Source organism: Dendrobates tinctorius, unplaced genomic scaffold (genome assembly GCF_039654945.1).
Source record: "Dendrobates tinctorius isolate UK_male_01 unplaced genomic scaffold, ASM3965494v1 ptg000155l, whole genome shotgun sequence".
Lineage (NCBI taxonomy): Eukaryota > Metazoa > Chordata > Amphibia > Anura > Dendrobatidae > Dendrobates > Dendrobates tinctorius.
Genome location: NW_027361822.1, coordinates 21,611,994 through 21,636,741, shown reverse-complemented (window position 1 = coordinate 21,636,741; position 24,748 = coordinate 21,611,994). Strand labels below are relative to the sequence as shown.

The 24,748-nt window shown below is 46.5% G+C and overlaps 1 protein-coding gene across 1 annotated transcript in view; it reads right to left on the bottom strand.

Moving 5' to 3' along the window:
- LOC141051128 (uncharacterized) overlaps window positions 1-24,748 on the bottom strand; it is a 161,206-nt gene that overhangs the window by 62,862 nt on the left and 73,596 nt on the right. Inside the window, exons 16-20 of the mRNA XM_073548014.1 lie at window positions 14,185-14,334; window positions 13,876-14,055; window positions 13,669-13,792; window positions 13,491-13,585; window positions 13,202-13,292 (exon numbers count right to left, since the gene is read on the bottom strand). Coding sequence (XP_073404115.1) covers window positions 13,202-13,292; window positions 13,491-13,585; window positions 13,669-13,792; window positions 13,876-14,055; window positions 14,185-14,334 — 640 coding nt within the window. The remainder of the gene's footprint in view (window positions 1-13,201; window positions 13,293-13,490; window positions 13,586-13,668; window positions 13,793-13,875; window positions 14,056-14,184; window positions 14,335-24,748) is intronic.

Sequence of the window (24,748 nt, the reverse complement as noted above, 5' to 3'; positions counted from 1 at the left end):
CATTCCTTTAAGGTTCAGCTTTGCAACCATACTGCCCACGTCAAACCAAAATTTTGCCTTCATGGACGCTGTTTGGAGGGTCGTGAGTCGTGGGAATCATGCCGCCCAATCAATTAACCTGCTAGAGAGATCCTTCGTTGCTCCCAAGCATGACATCACACTCCCTAGGAGGAAGGTAATGCCACTGTGGCGACCATACTCCTGTGGGCGCCACAAGTGCACTGATGCCCAGCCACTGCTCAATGATTCTGCTGGTACATTGACTCAGACCACTACATTCCCCTCGCACTCTACACAGCCTGAATCTGACCCTGATGAAACTCAGGTTACCCTTCTCATATAATGTTCCACCTTACACGGTGACAAAGAGGAAGCTGCAGATGAAAGTACAGGTTCGGCCCACCTGCCGTCAGACACACCGCCGTAGTATGAGGGGCCCTGTGCCAGTGCCGTCGCCAAAGAGTGGGCCCCCCCTGCTTGCTCAGGATCACAGCACATGCAAGGTTGAAATACTTACCTCTCCCTGCTCCACCACCATGACGTCTTCCGCATTTCCTGACACTGATATTCTGATCAGAGAGCACAATGACATCACGTCTGTACGCCCTCTGCCTAAACAGCCAAGTGCAGTGGTATGGAAGATGGGGACGACAAGGAGGCCTGACTAGTACAGGGATTCCATAGCGAGGAGAATTATTTAATTGTTTTCAATGTTGGGACTGCTATTTTTGGGGAGCACTATACTCTGGAGAATGATAGATGGGGCCCACCATACATTGGAACATTCCAAAGGTGGACATCAGACACTGGAGCAGCATGTCCAGGGCCCATTATACACTAGAGCATTAGAAATAGGGTCCATTATGTATGGAGCATTATTTGGGCCCATAAGACAGTGGAGCTTCATCCATGTGGACCAACATATACTGTAGCATTATGTGGAGCTCATCATATACAGTTTCAAACATTATATGGGATCAATGATTCTGTAGGGAGAAATAGATGGGCCTCATTACTCTGTATAGCGCACTATGCGGTGGCCATAATACTGTATGGAGTAATATACTGTCCGTTTTTGGAGCTATTGGAGAATTTTAAATGGATATCAGTCATGAGATGTAAAAAGTGAAGTATTTTTCATTGTACTAGACCGCTATTTCTCTGTCGTATCAGAGCATCATGAGTTGTGGTATGTGTTAAAGGGGCGCTCTTTGGCCCAGGGCACATGAAAACCTGGAGCCAGCCCTCCCCCATGCAAATTTAGCCAAATAACCCCCATTTTTCAATGCGTAGCTTGTATTATGAAGTAAATAAAGGGTGACAAGCTTCAGGAATGAGAATTTATGGTTTTGGCATTCAAATGGGCAGTGTAAGTGTGTTTCCTGTCCTCTTTTCACACCTGACTTTTCCTCCCCATTGACTTACATTGGGTTTCGTGTTTCGGTCTGAACGAAACCCGACTTTGTCCGTTAATCGGACGATCTCACTCGACCCGACTTTTGAGAAAGTCGGGTTTCGTGAAACCCGACTCGACCCGAAAAAAGGCAAAGTCGCTCAACCCTAGTGGAGACGTTGGTTGGAGGGAGCTAAACACCAAGTCGTGGTCCTTACTGACCACAAGAATTTGATTTACCTGGAGTCGGCCAAACGCTTGAACCCTAGACAGGCTAGGTGGGCCTTGTTTTTTACATGTTTTGATTTTGTGGTCTCTTTTCTTCCTGGCACCAAGAATGTCAAGGCAGACGCCCTCTCTAGGAGCTTCTTTGCTGATTCTCCTGTAGTGACCAAGCCTGCTACCATCTTAGGCGAAGGGGTAGTTCTTTCTGCCATCTCGCCCGATTTGAGACGTGCTCTGCAAGAGTTCCAGGAGGACAAACCTGAGCGTTGTCCCAGTGGAAAGTTGTATGTTCCTGACCAGTGGAAGAAGAGGGTGATGTCTGAAGTTCATTGCTCTGCATTGGCTGGTCATCCAGGTATTTTTGGTACTAGAGATCTGGTGAGTCGGTCTTTTTGGTGGCCCGCCTTGTCTCGTGATGTCAGGAATTTTGTGCAGTCCTGTGGGACTTGCTCCCGGTCTAAACCTTGTTCTCGCTCTAGTGGGTTGTTGATGCCTTTGACGGTCCCCAGGAGGCCATGGACCCATATTTCAATGGATTTCATCTCTGATATGCCTGTCTCCCAGAGAATGACTGTTATTTGGGTGATTTGTGATAGGTTCTCTAAGATGGTTCATCTTGTACCACTCCCTAAGTTGCCATCTTCCTCTGAGTTGGTGCCCCTGTTTTTGCAACAGGTGGTTCGCTTGCACGGGATTCCTGAGAACATTGTGTCTGACAGAGGAGTTCAATTTGTGTCTAGATTTTGGAGGACTTTCTGTTCCAAGCTGGGAATTCAGTTGTCCTTCTCCTCTGCTTTTCACCCTCAGACCAATGGGCAGACGGAGAGAACAAACCAGACCTTGGAGTCGTATTTGAGATGTTTTATTTCCGCTGATCAGGATGATTGGGTTTCATTTTTGCCCTTGGCCGAATTTGCTTTAAATAATAGAGCTAGTTCTGCCACCTTGATGTCACCATTTTTTTGTAACTTTGGGTTTCATCCTCGATTTTCTTCAGGGCAGGTGGAGCCTTCTGCCTGCCCAGGTGTTGACACTGTGGTGGAGAGAATGCACCAGATCTGGGACCAAGTGGTGGATAAGTTATCTCTCTCCCAGGAAAAGGCCCAGCGGTTTTCCAACCGACATAGGACCATTGGTCCCCAGTTTAAGGTTGGTGATATGGTTTGGTTATCATCAAAAAATATCGCTATGAAGGTGGCTTCTCCTAAGTTTAAACCTAGATTTATTGGACCTTACAAAATTTTGGAGATTATTAATCCGGTCTCTCTTCGTTTGGCTCTTCCTGTCACATTTAAAATTCATAATGTGTTTCATAAATCCTTGTTGAAGAGGTTTGTTGAACCAGTTTTTCCTGGGGTGGCACCTCCAGACCCTGTATTAGTTGAAGGTAACATGGAATATGAGGTAGAGAAGATACTGGATTCCCGTCTGGCTAGACGGAGACTCCAGTATTTGGTTAAGTGGAAGGGTTATGGTCAGGATGATAATTCCTGGGTCTCTGCCTCTGATATTCATGCCAAAAGATTGGTGCGTGCCTTTCATCGGGCTCACCCTGATCGCCCTGGTAGCGTGGATGAGGGTTCGGTGACCCCTCCTCAAGGGGGAGGTACTGTTGTGAGTTTGTTTTCCCCTTCACCATTGAGGTCTGATGAACTCCCTCTTCTGGTGAAGGAAGGTAGTGAGGCTGATTACAAAGCACCTGAGCAGAATGATGATGACTGGGTGACTGGGATCGCTGACTGGATATAAGGCAGCCGACGCCCTTCTGCCTTGCGGGTGATTCCTCTGAGGGATTCTTGGAGACCAGTCTGATTCCTGCTCCTCTAAAGCTAAGTTTTCTGCTCTACTTTTTTGCATTTGTGTTTTTGTTTTGTTTTGCCTTGTTGGTCGGGATTTCTGCCTCTCCCTGCTGGGTGAGCTGAATTCCTTTTTTGCTCTGTCTTCAGATATTACCAGAGGACTGATATAGTCTTTTTGAAGCCTAGCGTCTTCAGGGCTTTTTTCCCTATCAGTCTGTTGGCTCTTGTTTTTGAGAGGGTTTTGGCGGATTGCAGACAGCAGCCTTCCTATTCTATCCTATTTAGTTAGCTTGGACACCATCATTTGCTCAGCCTATCTTTCTGTCTGTGTGAGTGTTTTTCCATCTCGCTTCACCGTCATTATATGTTGGGGGCTGCCTATTGCTTTGGGGTCTGCTCTGGGGCAGTTTAGATTTCCCTTTTCTGTCTTTAGGCTATGTAGTTCTCCGGCTGTGATCGAGGGGTCTAGGGCACCGTAGGAACCCCCCACGGCTACTGCTAGTTGTTGTTGTTAGATTCAGGGGTCTGCAATCCGATAGCTGCCAACTTCTCTGGGTTTCTGGACTTAGCTAGTATTTCTGTTTTTGCCTCCTATGGTGACTCATTCATAACAGAGGGGCATTGTAGAGGGAGGGAGCTCCCTTTGTGCTCCCATCGGCACAACATGATGCGATCGCGTTATGCCAATGGTCTCCATGGTGACCCCGGGCTGAAAGATGGCCGCAAGGTTACCCAGGGATGGTGGCATGTCAGCTCAAGCTCAGATCAGGAGCTGACATGCCTTCTCAAAAGCATTGCAGAGTATTACATCAGCAATCTGTTTGTATGAAGTTGATATTCCATCGTGGGACAATGTAAAAAAAAAGTCTATTAAAATTTGTACAAATATTTAAAATAAATAAAAAAGAAAAAATATGAAATCCATACATTTATGTAAAAAATAAATAAACAAAAGTATACATATTTGGTATTGCCCTTTCCAAAACTTCCCAATCTATAAAACTGACCCACTGGTTTACCCCTCAGTAAACACTGTTAAATAAAAAACAAGGTAAAAAAACTATGCTTTATGATCATACCGCTATATAAAACACAATAAAAAAATGGTATCTCTGAAAACGTCATACTGTGCAGCAAAAAGAAAACAACATACAGCTCCATTAGCGGAAAAATAAAAGTTATAGCTCTCAGGATAAAGCGATACAAAAATAATTATTTGTCTATAAAAGTTTTTATTGTGTAAAGGCACCAAAACATAAAAAAAAAAAAAAGATATAAATAAAGTATCGCTGTAATCGTACTGACACGAAGAATAAAACTGCCTTATTAATTTTACCACATGCGGAACGGTATAAAAACAAAGCAAAACAAAAAAGCAATTCTTGAATTGCTGTTTTTTGATCATTCTGCCTCCCAAAAATCAGAATAGAAAGCGATCAAAAATGTCATGTGCCCAAAAATGGTACCAGTAAAAAGTCAACTCATCCCTCACAAAATATCCCTCACATGACTCGGTCGGCAGAAATCTGGAAAAATTATAGCTATCAAAATATGACGATGCAAAAACTAGTTTTTGCAATAAAAAGTGTCTTTTAGTGTGTGATAGCAGCCAAACGTAAAAACCCGATATAAATGTTGTATCACTGCAATCGCATCTACCAGAAGAATAAAGTCGCCTAATCACTTATACCATGACTGAAGTAAGAGTACGGGAGGAGCAAAGGACCAAAAAACCCCATCCCGTACTCTTACTGGCATCATGTGACTGCGGGAGTCACGTAGGTCCTACAGGTCCTGGAAGTACCCCGTTGGATACACCGGTACCTCCGGACGCCATTTACTGAGCGGCCGGGACAGCGCTCTTGGGGACTATTTCTTTGAAGGGACAGCCCATGCTGCTAGCTGTTAAGCTTCCTTTGCCATCCATTTGGGCCTTTGCGGCCGCATTCCATTTGGACCTTCTATAAACCGTGTAACAGTCTTATACTACGCTTATACTACAGGTAATATAGTTTTCAGTCACACACCCTGGAGAGCACAGAAACTGTCATATCTCCATCTTATATATGTGAATGAGCTTTTTTCAAATTAATTCTTGGTAGTACATATCACGGTACCAATTTTTGACCTTTATTTCTTAGCATCTAACTGTGCATGTATAGCTGCAACCTGCCATATAAATAGCAGAGAACACTTGCCCTTGCCACAAGCACAAATATCCTACACAAGCAAGTAATTTATTTAAATAGGTCATTTTTACGTGATATACTTTTATGTACCCTGTATCATAGCGCAAGTAATTATACTTTTTTTCTTTCTGTAATTTTATTTATCATCCTATGTGGTATAGGAACCTACTTGCAGCTGATTCAGAGTACTTTTACTAGCGCAGCTATATTACAGTTTGTTATGTTTCAATAGGCGTGTCAGTTTATTTTCTCTGGATGCACAGCACAGAAAACAAAAGCATTAACATAAGTCTCTAGCCTTTTTCAGGCACTAACTAAATAATGTAAACCCTGACTACTCAGACATGGCTGTGCTAGTCCCAGTCCAGTCACACAAATCAGTTACTGTCTATAGCAGTGGTTCCCAAACTCCAGTTCTCGCGGACCCCAACAGGTCATGTTTTCAGGATTTCCATAGTGTTACACATATGAGAGAATTCCTGATGCCTTGATGATACTTCCATCACCTGTGAAATACTAAGGAAATCTTGAAAACATGAACTGTTGGGGTCCGCGAGGATTGGAGTTTGGGAAACACTGGTCTATAGCAACCAGTTATTCTTGCAGTTTGCTGTAGTGTCAGGAACACTGAGCCAGTGCGCGTGTCCTGAGTAAGAGAAACTGTACCCTAAGATACCTGCAGCAGTGTAGATGCATGCTAGACCAACAGGACGTGAAGCACGTGGCTGCTGGGGCGTGGCCTAAACTCCAGAGAGCAGGAGCTGCAGGAAAACTCCTAGAAGGGTAACTATGGGACAAAGTTACCAAGGGGCATAAACAGAGACGTAAACAGATCAGGCCGGGGTCAAAGCACCAGATAGCATGACAATACCAAAGGATTAGACAGAACAGATAGTCAGGACGTAGCGAAGGAGTCAGAAACCAGAGGAACAGATATACAGTACAGAATCAACAGGTTAACTCCCAACGGGGGACAGAACGGGGTCAGAACCATATAAGCAAGCTAGAAGACAATCACAAGGCACAGGCACACAGGGGTCAGCACACTCGGCCAATGGCAAAAGTATAACTGACGGGGATTGGAGTTTCCCAGGGCTATAAGAAGCTCTCCCCGAACCAAAGAGAGGCCACAATAATTAACCCCAGGCGTGCAGGTCAAAGCCTGCACTGGGCTCAAGACATTAACCCCTGACGTGCAGGTCAAAACCTGCACTGGGATCATGGCACATGACCTGTGCAGGCTCCTCTCAGAAAATGTATCTTTATCCCGTTCCAGACTGAGAGATTAAGGTGAACACATAGCGGTTACATGCACAGCTAGCCAGAGGCAATTCATCAGGACCTGTAATGCTATGATTTAACCCTGTCCTTATCCACTTAGCTCAGCATACAGAAAGAATCAAGAAGAAAAATAGACCCCCTTCAATAACTTCACCATGCAATACTCTACATTGACAAATGTAATTTTCAATTTAGGTTTACTGAACATCAGCTAATGAAGATCAAACATTGATTTTGAATTTTGGTTCAACAGAAAAAAAAAAACTTGGTCAAAATGGCCTAGACAAAAATGATGGTTCCTTTAACTTAATGTGTTGTTGCACAACCTTTTGAAGCAATCACTGCAAACAAACAGTTACATCCCAGTTGCATCTGTCTGGGATGATTTAGTGAATCCTGCTGTAAGAAGCGGGTTGGACCAGATGGCCCAGGAGATCCCTTCCAACTCTATCATTCTACGATTCTATGAGTTCTGCAACTCTCAGTGAGCCATTTAGCCAGGTCATTATCCTGGTGGAGTACCCATGATCTTAAACTCAGACCAAGCTTTCTGTTTCACAGAGTGACTGACCCAGTGTGACACAACCCAATGGTTGGTCGGTCACCAGACGGCACAACACACCAGGGAACACCAGGGAAACTATAAAAACCTGTGGGCTCTGTCGATAGGGAACAGGGGGAATAGACACCTCTTGCACTCACCTAAGGATGTGCCCTGATCTCTCTACCGTCCCTATACAGGTTCTTTAAACCCGTCGCCGAGCAGGATATCTAATCCCTCACTTGCCCTGCACTCATACCCAAGTAGGGAACTGGCAGGTGAGAGCAATGGTCCCAACGCTGCACTAATACAACAAAAGGAATAGAAAGACAGACACCAAGAGGGGCAACGTTACAAAAAATGCAACACTTGCAAAGCACCGAACAGCAGGATAACGACACCAGATCAAGTATTCAGCTGAAGCACCACTGCACCCAGCCAGCTCCTTCCTCCACTTTGGTCACTGCAGATTGCTCTAACACCAACAGTCAGCTGATGCATCAGGTGACTTTTTGAAGTATGGTGGGAGTGGTCACCACATACATCAGCAGACCCAACAACAATGCAATTACACCAGCAGGCCAGCGGGGGGGGGGGGGAACTGACATTAACCCCCCGATGGCCTGAAAGGGAAAAAGTTTTAACGTGAGAATCCAGATCTGCCACAGATCCAAAAATGGATTGTGGCATTCTGAGACTGGGAAGCGCATTTTGCTCCAAAATGCCTTGATAGTTTTGAGATTTCATTGTACCCTGCACAGATTCAAGACACCCTGTGCCAGATGCAGCAAAGCAGCCACAAAACATAACTGAGCCTTCTCCATGTTTCGCAATAGGAACAAAATTCTTTACTCTGTAGGCTTCATTTTTGTAAATTTGAACATAGAGCTGATGTGACATGCCAATAAGCTGCAGTCTTGTTTTATCTATCCAAACGACATTCTCCCAGAGCCTTTGTGTTTTGTCAATATGTATTTTGACAAATTACAGTCTCGCTTTTTTTTTTAATTTGGATTCCACAGTGGTTTATTCCTCATTTGTCTTTCATTAAGTCATGTTTGGTCATGACAGCTACGGATGGGTGTGATCTGACACTGATGTGCCTAGACCTTAGAGTTCAGATCTAACCTCTTTGTAAGTAGTAGTGGGTTCTACTATTGGTATTATCCGTTTCTTCTATTTCTCATCAACTTTCCTCTTCCGGCCACGTCCAGGGAGGCTGGGCACAGTCCCATAGATCTTGAACTTCTGAATAAGTGCAACTGTTGCAACAGGTGCACCAAGCTGTTTGGAGATGGTCTTTACCTATGTTTGGTTATAAGTTTATTTCTAATCTTCTGAAACAACTTTCTCCATAGCTTTCTTTGGTCCAACTTCAAGGTGGTACACACCATGATACCAAACAGCACAGGGACTACTTTTCACCCTGTAACTAGACAACTGTCTTATTATCAGTTTGTAGATGCCTATGATCCTAATTATAGGACACTCCTTAGTTCAAAATGTCAAATTATTTCCAGTCTTTTCTAGGGTTACCATTTTTTGTCCAGGCCATTTTAATTAGTGTTTTTTTTTATTTTTCTATGCTGAACTACAGTGCGCCAATGCCCTACATGTAAACGGGGAATACTTAAGGCACAGTACAAAGCTCAGAAGGGAAGGAGCGCCATATTATAGTGCTGATTTTACGGGTTTGCAGGTACCATGACCTACTGTGAGAGCCTCTGAGGTGCCAGAACAGCATAACTCCTCATAAGTGACCCCATTTTACAAAATACCGTATTTTTCGCTTTATAAGAAGCACCCCAAATTTTGAGGAGAAAAATAGGAAAAAACTTTTTTTTTTAATAAAATGGTGGTGCTTCTTATAATCCATGCATCTTATTGCTTACCTGGGGTGGTAGCTGCGGTGAAGCAGGGTCCCAGGGTTGCTGCTGGAGGAGGCAGGAGTGGAACGTTGCTGCTGGGATGAGGAGATGTTTTTATGTGCGGCGCGCCGATACTGCCGCTGTGCCATGTCCCCAGTGTTGCCGGGTGTTGCTGTCACCGCACTCTGTCCCAGGAGCTGCCGCCCGCTCTGTCCCCCCAGTGCTTGCCGCCGCTGTGCTCTGTCCCTGGTGCTGCCGGGTGCTGCTACCCGCTCTGTCCCCTGGGTGCTTGCCGCCGCACTCTGTCCCCTCATGCTTGCCGCCGCCGCGCTCTGTCCCTGAGGGGTCTAGTTTCCAAAATGATATCACGTGTGTCGGGTGTCCACTATTTAGGCACATCAGGAGCTATCCAAATGCGACATGACATCCGCTAATTATTCCAGCAAATTTTGCTTTCAAAAAGTCAAATGGCACCCCTTCCCTTCCAAGCACTGTTGTGTGCCCAAACAGTAGTTTTCCTCGACATATTGGTTGTCAATACTAATTGTATGGTGCAATTTCTCCTGTTACCCTTATGAAAATGCACAATTTGGAGCTAAAAAATATTTTTGTGGGAAACATTTGATTTTTTTTTATTTTCATGGATCAATGTTATAAACTTCTGTGAAGCACCTGTGGGTTCAAGGTGCTCACCAGACAGCTAGATAAGTTCCCTAAGGGGTCTAGTTTCCAAAATGGTGTCACTTGTGGGGGGTTTCTACTGTTTAGGAACATCAGGGGCTCTCCAAACAAAACATGGCGTCCTCTAATTATTCCAGCAAATTTTACATTCAAAAAGTCAAACGTCGCTCCTCGCCCTCTGAGCCCTGCCATACAGCCAAACTGTGGTTTTCTCCATATATGTGGGGTATCTGCATGCTCATGAGAAATTGCGCAAAAAAAAAGTTGTGTCTATTTTTTCCTGAAAAAGATTGGTCTTATTTAAAATTTTTGTGAAAAAAGTTAAATGTTCATTTATTTCTTACAAACTATAAAAATTTCTGTGAAGCACCTGAAGAGTTAAAATATTTCTTGAATGTGGTTTTGAGCACCTTGAGGGGTGCAGTTTTTAGAATAGTTTAACTTTTGTGTATTTTCTGTCACATAGACCCCTCAAAGTCACTTCAAATTTAATGTGGTCACTAAAAAAATGGTTTTGTAAATTTTGTTGAAAAAATGAGGAATCGCTGGTCAACTTTTAACCATTATATCTTCCTAACATAAAAAATTATGTTAACTCTTTGATTTAAGGACATACAAAATAAGTTAGAAAAATGCCAAATTTGTTTTTTTTTCACAAATAAACATGTCATATCAAATAAATTTTACCACTATCATGAAGTACAATATGTCATGAAAAAAGAATCTCAGAATCAGTGGGATCCGTTGAAACGTTCCAGATTGATTACCACATAAAGTGATACTGGTCAGAATTGTAAAATATGGCCTAGTCATGATGGTGCATACAGCCTTGAGGGGTAAGAAGTTTATGACCCCCATCCTGTTATAACGATTCTTACCTTCCTCCGCTCCCACAACGTGCAGCGTCCTCTTCTATAGCCTGCAGCTGACATACAGTTGTGGCCAAAAGTATTGACACCCCTGCAATTCTGTCAGATAATACTCAGTTTCTTCCTGAAAATGATTGCAAACACAAATTCTTTCGTATTATCTTCATTTAATTTGTCTTAAATGAAAAAACACAAAAAGAATTGTCCTAAAGCCAAATTGGATATAATTCCACACCAAACATAAAAAAGAGGGTGGACAAAAGTATTGGCACTGTTCAAAAAATCATGTGATGCTTCTCTAATTTGTGTATTTAACAGCACCTGTAACTTACCTGTGGCACCTAACAGGTGTTGGCAATAACTAAATCACACTTGCAGCCAGTTGACATGGATTAAAGTTGACTCAACCTCTGTCCTGTGTCCTTGGGTGTACCACATTGAGCATGGAGAAAAGAAATAAGACCAAAGAACTGTCTGAGGACTTGAGAAACCAAGTTGTGAGGAAGCATGAGCAATCTCAAGGCTACAAGTTCTTCTCCAAAGACCTAAATGTTCCTGTGTCTACCGTGCGCAGTGTCATCAAGAAGTTTAAGGCCCATGGCACTGTGGCTAACCTCCCTAGATGTGGACGGAAAAGAAAAATTGACAAGAGATTTCAACGCAAGATTGTGCGGATGTTGGATAAAGAACCTCGACTAACATCCATACAAATTCAAGCTGCCCTGGAGTCCGAGGGTACAACAGTGTCAACCCGTACTATCCGTCGGCATCTGAATGAAAAGGGACTGTATGGTAGGAGACCCAGGAAGACCCCACTTCTTACCCCGAGACATAAAAAAGCTAGGCTGGAGTTTCCCAAAACTTACCTGAAAAAGCCTAAAACGTTTTGGAAGAATGTTCTCTGGTCAGATGAGACAAAAGTAGAGCTTTTTGGGCAAAGGCATCAACATAGAGTTTACAGGAGAAAAAAAGAGGCATTCAAAGAAAAGAACACGGTCCCTACAGTCAAACATGGCGGAGGTTCCCTGATGTTTTGGGGTTGCTTTGCTGCCTCTGGCACTGGACTGCTTGACCGTGTGCATGGCATTATGAAGTCAGAAGACTACCAATAAATTTTGCAGCATAATGTAGGGCCCAGTGTGAGAAAGCTGGGTCTCCCTCAGAGGTCATGAAGTGTGTTTTGGGTCATTGTCCTGCTGGAAGACCTTCCAGCAGGACAATGACCCAAAACACACTTCAAAAAGCACTAGAAAATGGTTTGAGAGAAAGCACTGGAGACTTCTAAGGTGGCCAGCAATGAGTCCAGACCTGAATCCCATAGAACACCTGTGGAGAGATCTAAAAATGGCAGTTTGGAGAAGGCACCCTTCAAGTATCAGGGACCTGGAGCAGATTGCCAAAGAAGAATGGTCTAAAATTCCAGCAGAGCATTGTAAGAAACTCATTGATGGTTACCGGAAGCGGTTGGTCGCAGTTATTTTGGCTAAAGGTTGTGCAACCAAGTATTAGGCTGAGGGTGCCAATACTTTTGTATGGCCCATTTTTGGAGTTTTGTGTGAAATGATCAATGTTTTGCTTTTTGCTTCATTCTCTTTTGTATTTTTTCATTTAAGACAAATTAAATGAAGATAATAATACCAAAGAATTTGTGTTTGCAATCATTTTCAGGAAGAAACTGAGTATTATCTGACAGAATTGCAGGGGTGTCAATAATTTTGGCCACAACTGTAGGTGTGCCAGTGATGGGCAGCACATGTTGTGGCCATGTGCCACTCAAGATGGGCACGCCAACATCTGCTGCCGGCCATTTATTGACCGGCAGCATATATTGCAGTAAAGGAGCTGGTGGGCCTCTCTGCCACAAATACACCTCAGCTGAATGAGCTTCCTCAGACGCACATGCAGCTGAAATAGACGCCGACATCGGCGGGACCTCCTCCTGCACCAGCCCGATCTCACCCTCTGTAACCGTGACGTTACGCCCATGCTAATGTTTTCTAATTTGAGTCTCAGCCATTCAGCAAATACATTGGAGTTCCTTTGTAAAACCACCAGGGATTTACAGTCTTAATTAGGGGAGGCAGACCAACCACACAACATTCAAACATATTGTACATAGCGAACCTGTAGAAATAGAAGACTTAGTAAAAGAAACCTCAACAAGTTATATTGTTAACAAGGATACTAAACCTTAGTAGTGTCCAAAGTAATAAGGACTGTTTTGTGTTGGGGAGCATGCAGTGGTCTAGCAGTATGGTGTGCAGTTAATTGTGGGACATCGCAGACGATAAAGCAGCCACAGCCAGTGACTTATAAGAATCTGTGACTTCTCTACATTTAGTGGTTACAACTCACCTGTGCAGTTATCTTTAGCAATCTCTTCATTACACCACTCATCTCCCCTCACATATGTCTCTGTAGTATTAATATGGGTCAGATCTTCACCCTGAATCAAATATTGTAAAAGTCACAGACAGATGGAGAAGTCACATCTATGATCAGCTCTAATCCTGCCATCTCCACCATTCTCATTATACAAGTATAAAACATATAATACTGATGGATAAAGCAAGACTGAGCACAAGACTTTCATAGCCGTCTACACATCATAGGGGAGATCTCATGACACCTTCTCTCCATCTACCTGATGATCCTGAGGAACATCGGGATTTTCTTTACAGTCCTGTGGAAGAAGAGGACGGAAACATCTCTCTGGTGTTGTCCTCTTACTGGATAGAACTGGAAGAAACACATACAGGGACTGAATTAATTCTTTACATACAGATAATTATAAGCCGAGTGTTTTTAGTCCTGTCTATTACCTGGTGATGTGAGGGGCTGGGGAACCTCCATCATGATGTTCTTGTACAGATCTTTGTGTGCTTCTAAATACTCCCACTCCTCCATGGAGAGAAATATGGTGACATCCTGATGCCTTATAGGAACCTGACACATACAATGACACTGTCAACCCCCCGATCCATTCATAGGATTACTGTATAATGTCCCTGCATTCCCAGGAGTGTCACCTGTCCAGTCAGCAGTTCGATCATCTTGTAGGTAAGTTCTAGGATCTTCTGGACATTGATGTCCTCATGTATCAGAGGATCAGGTGGAGTCCCCGTGATTGGACTGAGGGTTCTTCCCCATCCCTCAGACACAGGGGCCTGACAGCGCTCGCTAGAGGTTTTCTTCACTACTGTGTATTCCTGGTTATGGAGAGACACATTAATAAATCTCACTACAGACATTTCCAGAGTCCTCACCTCTCCAGTTCTCTAGATCTGTTATTCTTATAGATGAGAATGATGTAATGTGACATAATCAGAATCACTCACCTCTCCAGTAAGCCGGAAGAGGATCTCTAGGGTGAGGTGTAACATCCTCCCAACCATCTTGTTCCTGTCTCTGTCCATCCTTGATGGGTCAATTACAAAAATTCTCTTATATAGAATATCTCCACTGAGAGGATTCAATATTGTAGGCATCTGAATGGGGAGACGATGAGCTGATGCAATATCATGAGAAGTTGGTACTGTGGCAACATTATACTGTGTGGGTGTATCATATATCTTGAAAAAGTGGCACAGTGGTGGCACTAAACTGTGTGGGGGTCATGAAATCATAATATTATTTATTAGAGCGTAATTTATTCCATGACACTTTACATGTGAAAGGAGTATAAATAATAAAAAACAAGTATAATAATCATGAACAATACAAGTCACTGACTGGTGTGGGAGGAGAGAGGACCCTGCCCGCGTGAGCTCAGAGTCTACAAGGGATAACTGAGGATAGAGTAGGTGAGGACAGAGCTGGTCATGCAGTGGTATAGTGGAACAAGGGTTATTGCAGGTTGTAGGCTTGTTGGAAGAGGTACGTCTTCGAGTTCCTTTTAAAGGTTTCCAGAGTAGGCGAGAGTCTGATATGTTGTGGTCGAGAGTTCCAAAGTAGGGGGGATGTACGAGAGAAACCTTTCAAGCAATTATGAAAAGAGGAGATAACAGGGGAGTTGAGAAGGAGATCTTGTCAGGATCGGAGGTTTAATGCAAGTAAGTTTTGGGAGACTAAGTCACAGATGTATGGAGGTGACAGGTTGGGGATGGCACAGTTTGTCATGGTTAGGGTTTTGAACTGGAGTCTCTGGGCAATTGGAAGCCAGTGAATGGATTGGCAGGGAAGGGAGGCCGGGGAATAGAGGGGGAACAGGTGGATTAATTGGGCAGCAGAGATTAGGATAGATTGCAGAGGTGCAAGTGAGGGAGGCCACAGAGCATGAGGTTGCAGCAGTCAAGGTGGGATATGAAAAGGGCATGCACTATTGTTTTTAGGGATTCTTAGTTAAGGAATGTACAAATCCGGAAATTTTTGAGTTGGAGTCGGCAGGAGGAGGAAAGGTCTTGGATATGTGGTTTGAAGGAGAGTGCAGAGTCAAGGGTTACCCTGAGGCAACGAGCTTGCAGGACTGGGGAGAGTGAGCAATCACTGACTTTGATGGATATGTCTGTTAGGGGGTTAAGTGAGATGGAAGAAAGATGATAAATTCTGTTTTATCCATGCTAAGTTTTAGAAATCGAGTCGAGAATGAAATAGCGGACAGACATTGTGGGATTCTGGCCGAAGGAACATGCTTCTACTGCGGCATCTCCGAATACCTTATTCGGTCCTGCCCCGACAGAAACGCAAGTGCCTAGGGTCGGTAGGAGAGGCTACCCTGGGCAAGACTTCTACCTCTCCATCGTTGACCCTGACTGTATCTGTCTCCTGTGGCAAAGGGTTTTTTGTTGAATTGGCCCACCTGGACTCCGGCTCCGCTGGTAACTTTGTTCAACAGGCTGTGGTCAAGCGATATAAGATTCCAGTCCTAAATCTTACGTATCCATTGGTGATTTCTTCAGTGGATTGAAAGCTTCTTCCTGAGACCATCCAGTTCATCACGGAGCCCGTGGATCTTCAGATGGGGAAGCTGCATTTGGAGAAGATTTCTCTTCATGTGCTGTCTGGTCTCCTGTGGCTGCACAAACTCGAACCTGTTCTCGACTGAAGGTTTGGAGAAGTACTCCGTTGGGGCTCAGGATGTCACAAAATGTGCCTTGCTCCCATTCATCCTGTCCGGTCTCTTACCTCTCCTGTTAATTTGCCTGGTCTGTCCACGGCATATTGGATGTATGTGGACGTCTTCGACAAGAGAGAGGCTGAGACTTTGCCACCTCATAAGCCGTATGATTGTCCGATAGACCTCCTGCCAGGTACCTCACCTCCACGAGGCCTAATATACCCCAACACAGGCCGAGACTTGTGCTATGGTTTTGCTTTGTGAAGAAGACAGCTCTCTGCGACCCTGCATTGTCTACAGAGACCTTAACCAAATTATGGTAAAAAAATAAGAACCCCCTACTCCTGATCTGTTTGATCACCTGAAGGGTTCCAGAGTCTTCATGAAGCTTGACCTACAAGGGTAATACAACCTGGTTCGAATTTGCCAGGGAGACGAGTGGAAGACGGCCTTCAACACTCGTGATGGCCGTTATGAGTATCTCGTTATGACGTTTGGACTCTGTAATGCTCCAGCCATCTTCCAAGAACTGGTGAACGACATCTTCCGTTACCTGCTCTATACATGTGTGGTAGTATACCTGGATGACATCTTGGTATTCTCTCCTGATCTGCAAATACACAGGAGGGACGTTGCCCAGGTACTACTAAGGTTAAGAACTATCCGTCTCTACGCCAAATATGAAAAGTGCGTCTTTCAACAGTCCTCCCTTCCGCTTCTGGGGTACATCGCTTCTGAGACCGGTCTCAAAATGGATCCCGAAAAGGTATCTGCTGTCATGAAGTGGCCCCGTCCAGACGATCTTAAGGCTATCCAGTGATTTCTCGAGTTTGCAAATTATTATCGCCAATTTATTTTGCATTTTCCTTCCCGGCCTGCTGCTATTTCTGCCCTGACCCACAAAGGAGCCAATCCTATGGAATGGACTCCTGAAGCAGAAAAAGCCTTTGTATCCCTCAAGCAGGCATTCTCCTCAGCGCCGGTGCTGTATCGCCCAAACCATAACAAACAGTTCTTCCTGGAGGTGGATGCATCTTCCACAGGGGCCTGGAGCCATCTTCACTCAGAAGTCAATAGTTCAAAAAAAATCACTGCACACGTACGAGATGGAAATTATGCTTCAAGTGAGGATTTATTAATAGTGATTGTTGAAGCGACAGGCAAAATTTTACCTGTCGCTTCAGCAATCACTATTAATACATCCTCACTTGAAGCATAATTTCTAACTTGTATGTGTGCAGTGATTTTTTTGAACTATTGTTTATGGAACCACTGGCTCCTTTCACTAGCACCGTCATTCTAATCTTTAAGTTAAGTGCTAGCCATCATATCCTTTGAGCTCACTCAGAAGTCTTCATCCTGTCTCATGGTGTCCTGCGGCTTTTTCTCTAAACTCTTCTGGGCACCATAGCGTAATAACTCTATTGGCAATAGAGAACTGCTCGCGATCAAGCTGGCTCTGGAGGAGTGGCGGTACTTGTTGGAAGAAGCTTTGCACCATGTGGTAATTTACACTGGCCACAAGAATCTGGTTTATCTGCAGTCTGCTCAGTGGCTTAACCCCCATCAAGCGAGGTGGTCTTTGTTCTTCGCTTGCTTCAATTTCACACTCCACTTTCGTCCGGCTGATAAAAACGTTAAAGGCAGACATGCTCTCAAGGTCCTTCCAGGCCTCCGACCAAGAGGAGTTTAAACATATCATTGAGCCCTCCAAAATAAGCAGTCACTCTGCTAGACTTTTCTTGTCTATCCGCCGGTAAGACTTATAAGGCTGAACCTGACAAGAAGCAGGTGCTTCTCTGGGGACATTCTTCTAAGATGGCGGGCCACGTCAGACAGAAGTAGACTACTCTCCTTATCTCTCGACACTATTGGTGGCCGAGAGATAAGGTGGCTGACTCTGCGTAAGGATGTTGCGAATTTCGTCTCTATGTGTCCTTCCTGTGCCCGAAATAAGACTCCCAAACAGCTTCCGACAGGTCGGTTGCTTCCCTTGCCTGTGCCATCTGCTCCTTGGCAGCATATATCCATGGATTTCTTCCCGGATAGGACAGTGTTGGCTGGATGTACCGTCATCTGGGTGGTGGTGGATCATTTTTCCAAGATGGCTCATTTCATCCCGCTATCTGGTCTTCCATCTGTGCCAGTACTGGCAAAAGAATTCATTCTTCAGATTTTTCGTCCACATGGTCTACCTCTTCACATAGCCTCCGATAGAAGTGTCCAGTTTACCTCTCGTTTCTGGAGGGCCACCTGTAAGCTACTGGATGTTACTTTGGATTTCTCATCTTCTTACCATCCTTAGTCCAATGGCCAAGTAGAACGAGTCAATCAGGTCCTAATTATCTCCTGCATTTCTCATCACACTGACTGGGCTGAACTCCTGCCTTGGGCTGAATTCTCTTACAATAACCACGTGAGTGAGTCTTAGGCCAAATTGCTGCTTTTTGTGGTCTACGGTCAACACCCCAAAGTACCGTTTCCTGTGTCTGTCACCTCCGATATTCCAGCTGCCGATTTCCTCATCAGGAACTTTTCTGAGATCTGGGAGGACACCAAAGCATCCTTGGTGAGATCCTCCGAATGGATGAAAAAACACGCGGATAAGAGATGTCTGGATTCACCTCTATTTCATCTTGGAGATAAGGTCTGGCTATCATCTAAGTATATCTGCCTCAAGATACCATCCTATAAAGTGGGTGCTCTCTTCATTGGTCCCTTCAATGTGTTGAAACAGATTAATCCAGTAGCCTACAAACTCAAAATCCCGGCCTCCTTGCGAATCCCCAATTCTTTCCATGTGTCTCTTCTCAAACCTGTTGTCCTCAGTTCTTTCTTCAAAGTTCCTGGTGCCACTCCGACTCCTATCAGCGCTGAGGACGTTTTCGAGGTAGAGAACATTTTGGCCACCAAGAAGGTAAGAGGAAAGACCTTCTTTCTTGTGAATTGGAAGGGGTTTGGTCCTGTGGCGAGGTCCTGGGAGCCCAGGGAGAACAACCATGCCCCTCTCCTCCTGGAGAAATTTCTGACAGGCTTGAAAAAGGGGAGGCATAAGGGGGGGTACTATAGTGCCCACATCTCATCTCTGCCTGCAGTCCCTCCCTTACTGCTGAGACAGCGTACTCACCGCCAAAGCTCCAGTCCTAATCCTTCTGGGTCTTCTGCTGCCCGGGGTGCGGGTGCACGCACTCCTAGCAGGTCTCTAGGCAGTGTGCTTAGAGCACGTACACACTTCTTCTTAAAGGGGCTGCACGCGTTCCTCTCAAGTGTCTCCAGCCAATAACTGGAGGTCTCTCACTATTTAAACCACCTCTTCTAATGTGGAGGTGCCTGTGCAGTGTTGTGAGTTTGTTCCTAACACACTTGTCAGTTCTCAGGTCCCAGTACTTGCATCTCAGCCTGCTGCACCTGGCAGTGCTTCCTTCAACAGCAGCCGAGCCAGCTACACCCGCCAGTGCTCACCTCAACGGCAGCCGACCCAGCTGCACCCACCAGAGCTCACCTCAACGCTAGCCAAGCCAGCTGCACCTGCCAGTGCGCACCTCTCCATCAGACTGTCATGTCTGCACCTGCGGTTCCTGTCACCTTCTCTGCCTGCCTGCATCTGTTGGCCATTCCAGCTATGTGCTCATAGGGATGAGCCGCCATCTACCCAAGGTCAGTCCTGGAGTAGCACATGCTAATCACCTCCCTTGTCACTCCACGAAACTGCGGTGTCGTTAGCTGCTGCATGTCCATGGATAGATTGGGTGAGGCTCCTAGTCACGCCCCTCCAGGTCTCCCTTGGGCTTTGGCACAGTGGTTCCACCACCCAGCCCGTTACAATTACTAGGTGTAGGGATTAGGGTGTATAGTAGGGAGTGATGGACTGGAGGGGTGCAAAACAGAAACATTGTTTACTGTGTCTATGCATCCAGTTACCTTCCAGTCTAATTCATTGCAGTACACTTATACAATGCACTTAGGTTGTGTAAAAGCAGAATGAAGTCTGAGAGCAATACTTGTTCCCATACTTGTTCCCCTATCATAGTTGGGTCGTGTGTATGACAGGAAAAGTATCACAAAAGTTATAACTGTCAAAAAGGGTCAACACAAAAAACATAAATAGTCTCAGTAATGGAGGGGTTACTGCCCCCTGTGCCCAGTAATGGGGAATCTCCAGCACCTACCTCCACCTGCAGAGCCGCACACCACATATATGGCTGCTCTGTGCGCACAGGACCTGGGATGAGGTCACAGGAGGGGAGGAGTCAGGGGTCACATGATCAGGGGCCTCAGTGTATGCAGGACTCTGCTGTGCTGGTTGTCATGGTGCTGGATGAGGGGAAGTTTCTGTGTGGGGTCAGGAGGGGTTTACAGGGTGGATGTAGCAGAGCCGTGTGTGTACGAGGTGTACGGAGCGGAGCCGCGTGTGTACGAGGTGTACGGAGCGGAGCCGCGTGTGTACGAGGTGTACGGAGCGGAGCCGCGTGTGTACGAGGTGTACGGAGCGGAGCCGCGTGTGTACGAGGTGTACGGAGCGGAGCCGCGTGTGTACGAGGTGTACGGAGCGGAGCCGCGTGTGTACGAGGTGTACGGAGCGGAGCCGCGTGTGTACGAGGTGTACGGAGCGGAGCCGCGTGTGTACGAGGTGTACGGAGCGGAGCCGCGTGTGTACGAGGTGTACGGAGCGGAGCCGCGTGTGTACGAGGTGTACGGAGCGGAGCCGCGTGTGTACGAGGTGTACGGAGCGGAGCCGCGTGTGTACGAGGTGTACGGAGCGGAGCCGCGTGTGTACGAGGTGTACGGAGCGGAGCCGCGTGTGTACGGGGTGTACGGAGCGGAGCCGCGTGTGTACGGGGTGTACGGAGCGGAGCCGCGTGTGTGCGGGGTGTACAGAGGGGAGCCGCGTGTGTACGAGGTGGACGGAGCGGAGCCGCGTGTGTACGGAGCGGAGCCGCGTGTGTACGGAGCGGAGCCGCGTGTGTACGGAGCGGAGCCGCGTGTGTACGGAGCGGAGCCGCGTGTGTGCGAGGTGTACGGAGCGGAGCCGCGTGTGTGCGAGGTGTACGGAGCGGAGCCGCGTGTGTGCGAGGTGTACGGAGCGGAGCCGCGTGTGTGCGAGGTGTACGGAGCGGAGCCGCGTGTGTGCGAGGTGTACGGAGCGGAGCCGCGTGTGTGCGAGGTGGACGGAGCGGAGCCGCGTGTGTACGAGGTGAACGGAGCGGAGCCGCGTGTGTACGGAGCGGAGCCGCGTGTGTACGGAGCGGAGCCGCGTGTGTACGGAGCGGAGCCGCGTGTGTGCGAGGTGGACGGAGCGGAGCCGCGTGTGTGCGAGGTGGACGGAGCGGAGCCGCGTGTGTGCGAGGTGGACGGAGCGGAGCCGCGTGTGTGCGAGGTGGACGGAGCGGAGCCGCGTGTGTGCGAGGTGGACGGAGCGGAGCCGCGTGTGTGCGAGGTGGACGGAGCGGAGCCGCGTGTGTACGAGGTGGAGCCGTGTGTGTACGAGGTGTACGGAGCGGAGCCGCGTGTGTGCGAGGTGTACGGAGCGGAGCCGCGTGTGCGAGGTGTACGGAGCGGAGCCGCGTGTGTGCGAGGTGTACGGAGCGGAGCCGCGTGTGTGCGAGGTGTACGGAGCGGAGCCGCGTGTGTGCGAGGTGTACGGAGCGGAGCCGCGTGTGTGCGAGGTGTACGGAGCGGAGCCGCGTGTGTGCGAGGTGTACGGAGCGGAGCCGCGTGTGTGCGAGGTGTACGGAGCGGAGCCGCTTGTGTTCGAGGTGTACGGAGCGGAGCCGCGTGTGTGCGAGGTGTACGGAGCGGAGCCGCGTGTGTACGAGGTCTACGGAGCGGAGCCGCGTGTGTACGAGGTGTACGGAGCAGAGCCGTGTGTGTACAAGGTGTACGGAGCAGAGCCCCATGTGTACAAGGTGTACAGAGCGGAGCCGTATGTGTACGAGGTGTATGGAGCGGAGCCACGTGTGTACGAGATGTACGGAGCGGAGCCGTGTGTTTGTGCAAATGATATTATTTAAAATGGCGGTCAATATACTAAGTTATAAAGGGCACAAGAGCTGGTGACAAAGTAAACAGAGGATGAAAGAGTAAAAAATTTTCACCAGAAAGTTTCGCTCGACACCAAGATACTTAGTTTATTAATATCATGAGGAGACCGGAGAGGAAAGACAAGAACAACTGAAACCATTTACAATACATAAACAAGTCAATGTCAGTATTATTATTTATTTATATAGCACCATTGATTCCATGGTGCTGTACATGAGAAGGGGTTACATACAAATTACAGATATCACTTACAGTAAACAAACTAACAATGACAGACTGATACAGAGGGGTTACATGCTACAGGATGGTGGGGAAGGAGACAGTAGGTTGGGGGGTTGCAGCAGTTCCGGTGTTGGTTGAGGTGATATCACCGGTAGTGGTGAGAGAGAAGGAGGTAGTGGGGTCATTGCAGGCTGTAGGCTTTCTTGAAGAGGTGGGTTTTCAGGTTCCGTCTGCAGGTTCCAAATGTGGTTGATAGTCGGACTTGTTGGGGCAAAGAATTCCAGAGAATAGGGTCTATTCGGGAGAAGTCTTGGAGGCGGTTGGGTGAGGAGCGAATAAGTGTGGAGGAGAGAAGGAGGTCTTGGGAGGACCGGAGATTACGTGAGGGAAGGTATCGGGAGATTAGTTCAGAGACATATGGGGGAGACAGGTTATAGATGGCCTTGTAGGTCAGAATTAGTCATTTGAACTGGATACGCTGAGGGAATGGGAGCCAGTGAAGAGATTTGCAGAGAGGAGAAGCGGAGGAGTAGCGAGGAGAGAGATGAATTAGTCGGGCGGCAGAGTTAAGGATGGACTGGAGAGGTGCGAGGGTGTTAGCAGAGAGACCACAGAAAAGGATGTTGCAGTAGTCGAGGCGGGAGATGATGAGGGCATGCACAAGGATTTTAGTAGATTGAGGGTTGAGGAAAGGATGGATTCTGGAAATATTTTTGAGCTGGAGGCGACAGGAGGTTGAAAGAGCTTGGATGTGCGGTTTGAAGGACTGGGCAGAGTCAATGGTTACTCCGAGGCAGCGGACTTCTGGTACTGGGGAAAGCGTGATGTCATTAATTGTTATAGCTAGGTCGGGTAAGGAAGATCTATGAGATGGCGGAAAGATGATGAGTTCAGATTTGTCTACATTGAGTTTGAGGAAGCGAGAGGAGAAGGAGGATATGGCTGATAGACACTCTGGGATTCTGGACAGCAGAGAGGTGACGTCTGGGCCAGAGAGGTAGATCTGAGTGTCATCAGCAGTATATGATAAAGTCGCCAATGAGAACCCTCGATAGGTCGAGTAATTATGCAAATATCATGTAAATATATCGTAGAATCATAGAATGTTAGAGTTGGATGGGACCTCCTGGGTCATCATGTCCAACCCCCTGCTCAATGCAGGATTCACTAAACAGTCCCAGACAGATGTCTGTCCAGCCTCTGTTTGAAGACCTCCATTGAAGGAGAACTCCCCACCTCTCATGGTAGCCTGTTCCACTCATTGATCACCCTGTCAAAAAGATTTTTCTAATATCTAATCTGTATCTTCTCCCTCTCAGTTTCATCCCGTTGCTTCTCATGTTTCCATGTGCAACTGAGAATAATGATGATCCCTCTGCACTGTGACATCCCTTCACATATTTGTAGACAGCAATTAAGTCTCCTTTCAGTCTTTTCTTTTGCAAGCTAAACATTCACAAATCCTTTAATCATTCCTCGTAGGATATACTTTGCAGTCCGCTCACTGTCCTGGTAGCTCTTCTCTGAACTTGCTCCAGTATTTTTTTTAAAAATGTGTTGCCCAGACCTGGACACAGTATTCCAGATGAGGTCTGACTCAGCATGCGAGCCTGCATCAAAGGCAGGATATGATATAAATGTATGTCATATGTAGGGATTGGTGGACCCATGGATGTTCGGGTCCGTCGGCTTTTGGTCAAAAAAAGTTTGGTTTGGGTAGCAGAAAGGTACCCGAACCCCATTCAAATAAATTGGGGCCTGAAGTTCCGGAAGTTCCCATGCTGTTACACAGATGACAGCTCTGATCAGCGGCAACCTTACTGACGTTGCCGCTGGTCAAAACACTGCTTTTTCCATGCTGCCAAACAGATGATGGCATGTGAGTCAGCAGCTGTGACCAACGGTTAAAGGGTTACCGCCATTCAGTTGTCGGCTGATGACTACTACTCTCATCAGAGTACGCCTGGTTGCTGAAAGCAGTGAGAGCAGGCATACGCTGATGAGAACACTCACAAGACCACATCTGTGCATAGTAAGAAATGTCAGTGACAGTGAGATTAGTGCAATGTATGTGTAGCTTACTGTACATGTATTAACCTAATAAATAGAAAAGAAAAAAATGGAGTGGGGTCTCACTTATTTTTTACTAACCAAGTGAGGGAAAGCAGACAGTTGGAGGCTGGTGTTATTATTCTGGGAAGGGGCCAATATCCATATCAGCTCACAGCTGTCTGCAGTCTTTACTGGTAATAAAAATAGGGGGACAATCCAAATAAATGATGTGCGTTCCCCCTATATTTAATAACCAGCAAAGGCTAAACAGACAGTTGTGGTCTCATATTAATAAGCTGGGAAAGGGCATGGATATTGACTCCCCTCAGGCTACAAACACCAGCCCTCAGCTGTTTCAAAAATGGCCCATCCTGTCATGATCACGCGTGTCAGGACGCAGATGATACCGCAAGGCGAACCCATAACACACGTGACCCTGGATACACCGCCTCCAGTGGGGCGAATTTAAATAATAAAGCGTGCAGGTGGATACGCCGCCTCCACCTAGCGGATTTAGGTATTACACGCTA